Source organism: Athene cunicularia (assembly GCF_003259725.1).
Source record: "Athene cunicularia isolate RWA chromosome 5 unlocalized genomic scaffold, athCun1 chr5_part1, whole genome shotgun sequence".
Classification (NCBI taxonomy): Eukaryota; Metazoa; Chordata; class Aves; order Strigiformes; family Strigidae; genus Athene; species Athene cunicularia.
The window spans coordinates 40,828,440-40,836,388 of NW_020799101.1; the positions used below are offsets into that span (position 1 = coordinate 40,828,440).

General features: G+C 38.2%; 1 protein-coding gene across 5 annotated transcripts in view; it reads right to left on the minus strand.

The window, feature by feature from the left end:
- MGA (MGA, MAX dimerization protein) overlaps positions 1 to 5,382 on the minus strand; it is a 50,568-nt gene extending 45,186 nt beyond the window's left edge. For all 5 annotated transcript variants that reach the window (XM_026849093.1, XM_026849090.1, XM_026849092.1 and 2 more), the window contains exon 1: positions 4,244 to 5,382. In XM_026849093.1, coding sequence (XP_026704894.1) covers positions 4,244 to 5,307 — 1,064 coding nt within the window. In that variant the 5' untranslated portion in view covers positions 5,308 to 5,382. The remainder of the gene's footprint in view (positions 1 to 4,243) is intronic.
- Between the last annotated feature and the right edge of the window lie 2,567 nt (positions 5,383 to 7,949).

Genomic DNA, 7,949 nt, shown 5'->3' on the forward strand with positions numbered 1-7,949 from the left:
TTACATATAAAATTCCTAAGTACAAGACAGAAACTATCTAGAAAACCTGCTGATATTCAGAAGGACACTAAGTAACTAGAATTAAGCTTGAAGGAGAAACCTGCTTTGTGAGGGAATAGCAGGCAGCAGGCAAGTGGCATACCAGTCTTGTTTTGTCTACTGCCTTCTCTGGCCAATGAGTTTCCCATTAGAAACTTTATAGCTTTCATTTAATTAAGAATGTGAAATGTAAGACTAAAAAGCCTTTCTTCAGTGAGTTTACTGTAAAAGAAATTCTAAGACAGTCCACTTGTAGGTTATGGGGAACTCAAAACCCTGTCACATTACAGCTATTGGTCCTTTCAGAACAGCAGGTCCACAACTACAGTGAATGCTATTAAGAAGATCCAAGTCATCTGCTCCTCTAACTTAGAAGTCTCTAAAACAGAGAGACAAAGAACACTAATAAATTTTCTGGCCAGGAATAGATTTCTCACGGGAGTTCTACTGTTTCTAGTTGGAAGTCCAGTAAAGCCCAGACTTCTCTAGCAATTTTCCTTTACCTACTGCAAGATGTATACTCAAGCTAAGGATTACCTTTCTGTTAGGGATCTGGACAGTATCCAAACCAAAGAAGTTTTACCTGCTGTAAAAATGATGTTTTCAGACACAAATGCTATTTCACTCTGCATATTGCAACCGTAAGCTAAATGGTGACAAGAGTGAGGTATCACTCATGTATGCGTATTTATGAGAAAATCAAGTATTTGCACTAAATGCTGCACAGCATTTTTCTAGATGTTTAAATTCAGATGCAATTATCAACTTTTCAAACAATAAAAAAGTTGCTTTTTAGCACTGAAGTAATTTCATTCTTAGTTTGTGAAGTTATGTGCAACATAAGCAGTCGCAGAAACTTCTCTTCTTGTATTCTATGGGAAGATGAATCATGTAAGTTTGTCCTCTCAAAATCCTGAAATAATGTCTGGAGTAGCTCTTTCTTTGCCTGATACGCAACAATGCTCATATTTAAGCAAACTTCTTTATATCTCAAGCAATGTATTTGGTACGCTCACAATAAAGCAGTAAGCAGACAAATTGCTTTCTTGGGTTCTGCCAAATGAAAAACTATTTAGCTGCTACTTTTTTGAAAATACTGATATATAGATATAGATATAAGTTTGGGGGGTTTTAGGTAGATAATTTTAAAATATACCATGGAAGAAAAAAAAATCTGATTTCTTTTAGAATTAATCTAGCAGTCTGTGGCTGAGGTTTGAAGGATGATGATCACTGCCTTCCTCTTCCAAAAGGAAGGCAAGGAAGGAAGAAAAGTAAACTGTCAGACTAAACACAGGACAACTAAATTAGAAAAACAAGACAATTGGAGCATTAAAAATCCCACAATATTTGTATTTTTGAAGCAGGAAGTTCAAAAGATCTTGGTACATTATTCTATAAGACTTGAGAACCAGTAAAGTTTGCTTGTGGTTCTTTCCATGGCCCCAACATCTGAGTGGTTTCAGGCATAAGCATTCCTACAAAAGCTCCCACAATGCAAATTAAACATTTCTTTTCTTTACAATACACCCAGTGAAACTAAACAAATTATCAGGCCACAGAAAAAAAAAAAAAAAAAAAACCAAACAAAAACCCCCACACAAAACCCAAACCCAAGCCACTACGTTGATAGTCCTTTATTTCCAAAGTGCACCGATAACTCAAAATTATTCTCAGGTATATGCAACCTTTTACACAGTTCCATTCCCAGAAATGTCAGAAAAACTGGGCACTGGTGGGAAATATGCATTCCAGCACTAGGAATTCCACTTCCTTTAGTGAACGTTATCTAAGAGGAAGCAGTTTCCAACTTCTGACTCTCACCCAAATCTAAACTCAGCAGAAATCACTACCCTGCATAAAAGCAAGATAATGCCTATCAACTACTAGTAATGGCTTGTCTAAGACAAAACAAAAAGAAAATGTCCAGTCTTCATTAATAAGCAAGTATTAATGTGTCTAGTTCGATAAAGGAAAATGCCACTCACTCAACACTGTCCTTGAAAGGCTGACATATTTATGAACAATCTCAATGGCATGACATGAAAATATTGTAGACAGATTAGAAGGAAAAAGAACTGATGTTGTGAAAAAACTAGCACGTAAGAAGTCAGTTCTGACATTTCTTGGAGATTAATTTTTCTCTTTCCAAGTACAGAATCTGACTTTTTCACCTTACAAAAACATAAACCAAAAGCTGGACAATGCTTCAGAGTAGTTCTAGGACTGTGGTAACATTTATTTATCAAATGGTACATGTTTCCAAGCCCAGAATAGACAAAAACTCTTCACAGTCTTTCCCCGTCTGTGCAGCGTTTAGCACATCTCAGAGACAAATTGTCTTGGAGATAAAACCAGGGAAGGTACTGCCAATATGCATCATCTGTTCTTAAGGAAGGTCCTTGAGTCCTTAAAACAATGATTTTTGTTCCTTGGTAAAAAAGGGAAACAAAATCTCCAAGATGTCCTATTGAAACATTAGTTGATAGAAATTAATTGAAACAATGTAATTTGCTTCAATGACCCTCCTCAGGCAAACAAGATTATCAAACTTTTAACTTTTTCAGCTGCAGCTGACCCGAAGGAGCAAAAAGTACCACTTTGAAGACAAAAATCAACCTTTCAGTAATAATTTTTCAGAATTTTACTGGTTTACTTCCAATATGGAAAGTTATCTAACCACTTCTCCGTTCTCTATTCTTAGGAACTAAAGAAAGCTCATCCTCTCTGAAAGAATATTTTCAGTCTTCAAGATGGGTTTCTCTACAATTTACAACAACGTTTTTGGACAATATAAGTAATCTAGAAGATGTTCTTCTTCCTAATACACTGACACTGGAAAATACTGCAGAAGAAAGGTGAGGGTACTCTAGATCACAAAACAATTCTAGTATTCTTAAGAATTATTACAACTAAACTCAATAGTCTCAAAGAACGGAGAACTCTGTAGTTTGTTTTTTCAGTTACTCTAAAGGCAAGGAGATGCTTTCTGCAAGAAAAACAAACAATAGAGCAAACCCTTGTCAGCTCTAAAACACACTGAAGTAGTATAGTAATACAGCTTTGAAATAAACTGCATAACTATGTCATAAATGCAACTTTTTTTCCTCTAAGAACTGACTTCTAATTACACTATTAACATCATCCTAATATCCTGCAGTTAAATAATTTCTTGGTGTGCTATCTACATAAGGCTGCTTTGGTCCCTAAATCTTTAGCAGTTAAGTCTGGTATTCACAGACAGACACGAAGAAACATGGCAGGAGAGAAACCCCTTGGTTTTTTAAATCACTTCCTCAGGTTCGAAGTGTTTCTAGCACCTCGACACAGATTCACTAAATCTGCTCTATTCTATTGCTTCGATTTTGGAAACTAAGTGAAAGTGCAGTAAAATAATTGGTTACGCCAGGCTTGCTCTACCAACATGAGCACTTACTGGTTAGCCGTTTATGGGTGGGCTTCCAACATACACTAGATTGCTTTACTAACGGTTTGCGTGATATGAATAGAATGGTGCAAAAAGCCAATACTGGGTAAGTACGTAGACATAAAATTACCATGGAGTACATTACGGCCCGAACAGTCTAATTGTTAATCTTTAGTACTCCCCTAGGTGCAGATTCTCTCGCCTCACAGCAAAGATGAGGCAACTGATAACCAACAGGCAGGCTACCTCATACTACTTTGTGAAATAAAAGAATTCATACAAGCAACTATTGACAAAAAAGTGGCATACTGCCAGTTACAACTGCCTTGTAGCAATCCCTACACATACCCAACCTAAATACCCATAGATACCACGCATCCTCACCCATACACGAAGGAAAACTGAAGATATAGAGACTTCATGTCACTGTGGTAAGCAACTCTAAAAAGAAAGGTAACGTTCTGACTGCAATGTGCTCTGTTTAAAACTCTGAAAAATTAAACTGAATCTTCTAAAACGCTAAAAGAGTTAAGAGAAATCCCTCAACACTTCTTTGTAAAGTGATTTAAAGCAACATAGGAAAAAATACTGAACACTTACACTCCTCAGGCACATTAGGAAGGCCAGACTGAGGACAGTTTAAGCAAAGAAAAGCTTTTAATAATGCTAAGTGTTTTGCCATCTCAAGTCAGGCAACCTTTAGTTGTAAATCTGTATACTGATCATTTTATACCCTCCTCAACCAGTACCTGTGCTAAAAATAGAATGTTAACGCACCTTTCAGAGACTTCTTGTTTTAGCTTTGGCATATCACCCGAAGACAGGTCAGTGTCCAGGACACCCAGGAAGTCCCTTTCTGCGGTAAAGGACTCTTTGTCCAGATCAATGTCTGATGGGTTCTGACCAATGAATGAAGAATTTAAAGTTCTCTGACGAAAGTCTAACACATCAGCTTCAGCAGGGTGGCCATGAATGCTCGCGGCGCTGAGAACACCACCACCTTCCAATTCCAAGTTACTGTTTTGTTTCACATCACGCTGAGGTCGACTATTCACCCCATCATCTCTGAATCCTTTAGCAAAAGGATTGTAATCTATTTTCAGACGGGTAATCTGGATGTTCTGGTAGGCTGTAACTGCAAAGAACTCTGTCTGTGGAAAGGTAAATGTGTGGACGTCAGGGCCATTGAGCTGAATGATTTCTGTGGCTTTGTCTGCAGGCACCAAGTGAAGTCGTGGCAGATAACGGTGCATGGAATGCAAGATAATATGTCCCTCCTGGTCCAGGGTATTGTTGGTAAGCTTGAGTCTGTAGAAGGATATCGGCTGCTGCATCCAGCAGTAGCCAGTGGAGGGGGATGTTGGATGAATAAACACTCGCCCAAGAACGTGTGGTTCTGCCCTACCACTGGGCTCCCACAAATGGCCGTTCCATTTGTATCGGTAATTGTCCACTGGGGATATGTCCATGACTAGGATGTACCTCCGATAGACATCCAGACCTTTAATCCAGTATCGGCAGTAAGGGAACATGCGCCTCCCCTGCTTCGTCAGAATCATTTCTGTGTTGCGATGGTAGAACTCATTCCACATGCTGTTGTTATCTAGGGTGACGGTAATGCCCCCCGAAACACATTCAGCTGGGAGGCAGGTCTTGACTTTGGATTTTACTGGAGTTGATACACTGCTGGCCAGAGCGCAAGCATCGCGGTTTGCTACTAGGATTCCCTGGTCAGCTTTACCATTTCCCTGTGGCTGTTTCAAGATGACAAAAAAAGCAGGTGCTGCACCAGACACAGTCCCACCATCCCGGCTACCCAAGACAATCTGCTGCTTCTCCATGTTGAGTGCTCTTGGAAGCTTTTGGATCAAATGCAAATTCTACACAGTGCTGATAATCTTCTATGTGTGTTCACCATTCTGGAAAAAAGGAAAACCCAGTTAGAATTATTCAAATACAGTCTAAGAAAGTAACTAAGGCTCATGTGAAATCCTTTCTGTAACAGTTTTTCCACATTAAAAGCTTAAAAGATAGTACTGTAAAATTGAGCAAAATCAGGATATATCAAAGCATGGTTGCCTGTGTGTATATATTTTAGGCCTTACAGACACAGGGGCTATGACACCTTCAAACTGCATTTTCATATAACGCCTTGCTTGATATGTCAAAGTGCTCTTTGTTCTCATATTGCCTCAACTCTTCAGATCATTTGGTTAACAAACAGCATTTGGTAAAACGTGCAGAAGCTTTAAAAAGAGCAAACAGCACATCTCTGACACAAACACAAAAGCAGAAGTCATTTGCTCCTGCCAGAAAGAGATCCCAAAGGTCCAACACTTTTCAAACAAGAAAAAAAAAAAAAAGTTAAAAACCTTTTCCCCAAATTTCTTTATTGAAAAAGCCTGTGTATTGGGATTTCTTTGCCTGCCCCCCCAACCCAAAAAACTTCTAAACATGTGTGAAAGGCAGAGACAAAGAATAGAAGGAGGGGGGAAAAAAGTTCAGATGTATAAGCTTTGGAGAAAAACAGACAAACTAACCCCCCCAAAAGGCCATGCAGCTAAGATTAAACGGATGGATACGAAGCACCAGGCAACCTTAGCTACCTCTATCTTCTAAATTATGGAAGTAATTTAAATCCAGTACAAAAACATTTGTACTATTGTGACTAGCCTAATCACTGTTTAGGGAACTAAAAAAGTTACCTTTATTTGCATACACAGAATTCTACTTTTGTGTGTCTACCTCACAAGTTCAGCATTAGGTCAGCTCTCTAACAAAAGATCATAAACAATTTTTCAAACAGCCTGCAGATTTCTGAATGTGAGAATTTAAAGTAAATGCTTCTGATAACTTACAAGAATGCCATTCCCATATTCAGATGATTGTATCTTGATCCTTATTATATATGGAATATAAAAAAAAAAAAATTGATTCTTCTATTGAGTATCTAGTTGGTGTGAACCAAAGACAAGAGTGAATCACCCATCACTGGGAGTTACCTGCTTGAAAATAATCATATTCCTTTCCAGAAAATTAACTCAAATTCACAAATTTTAAGTGAACTAGGTATTCAATAAGAAGTATTTGTTAGGATTAGGTTACTGTAGGAGGAAACCCTCCTCTGTGCAAACCAGCTGCCACATGCATGTGGGAAATGACCTCAAAGCTCAGGAGACAGCCAACTTACACTCCATGATAAATGCTCTTGACACCTAGGAAATACAAGACACCTACTTCCACCCTTTAAACTTTGCACTTTGAAGCTTCGTGTAAGTTAAACCAGAGGAAAAACACAAAACTGTTCTCCACAGGTTTTGAGATCTATTAAGATACAAAATCTGGTTTTCAGTTTTGAGGACTAAACACTTCCCCACAAAGGCACCCACAACCACCCACCCACCCAGGACTACTTAATAAGAGTCTAGAACACAAAATGAACTAGCTGTTCAAAATCAGCTTCTTTTTTTCTATTTTAAGGATGCTGCCCTGCTTTTTCAACAGAGCACATCTGAAGTCCCAGCAACACAAAAGCCTATCCCCAAAAAAAGCCTTTTCATGTTCATCTATAAAAACACAATAGAAATAGAAATCTCTACTAAAAGTCAGATAGATGGAATGGGGAGAAAGAAATTGCATCCTAAATGGCATGTGATTTTCTACCAACTTATCCTCTCTCTATATATATATACACACAGCATGTGTATATGTATATTCAATGTGCAATCATCAAGTGACTGCTGGGCAATATACATGAAAACTTTATTAGCTCACCAAGGACATACATTATCAAAGTGATTTCAAGTCTGGTTTCAGATATGTAGAGAACCTGTAACTTTAAATTTACCTGAGGTAGAACTTACACAGACCAGAAATAAATTCAAAAAAGCTCAACAACCCTGCAACCAGCAAAAATTCTATCCACACAAAGCGCTACTGAGTCACGGTTTCTGTTTTCCAACACTTAAAAAGTTCATACAGGGCGCTCCTGTAGTTATTTCTACCATAAGCTCCGCTCACAGTATCAAGTCAGTCAGAGATGTGTGGTTACAATGTGATTACATGCAATTACAGTAGCCAAAAGCTACATTATTTCAGCACTAACACGGTCTGTTATGAGAAACATTTCACACGTTTTATTACACTTTGTCAAACACACTAGCCTGTTTTATTATAGCGTGGAGTTTCTAATCCAGTATTTCAAGGAAAATGTGTGTATTTGGGGAAGTTGAAGGTTTAATCAGCTTCGAATACTTCACTTCTCTCCCCATATGTAGATCTTGTATTTGAGAAGCAGCATCGAACTAGACAGCAGTGGCTAAAAATACTGAAAGTTGCACTGAGATGTGCTAAAAGCAGGAAGAAAATCAGATGTGAAAAAATCTGTTGTGGGTTTTTTCTTAAAAAAAAACAAACACAAAAAAACAACAAAAAAAACCCCACCACCAAACCCCCAACCTCCCAAGCTGCTTTAAAGGCGAGG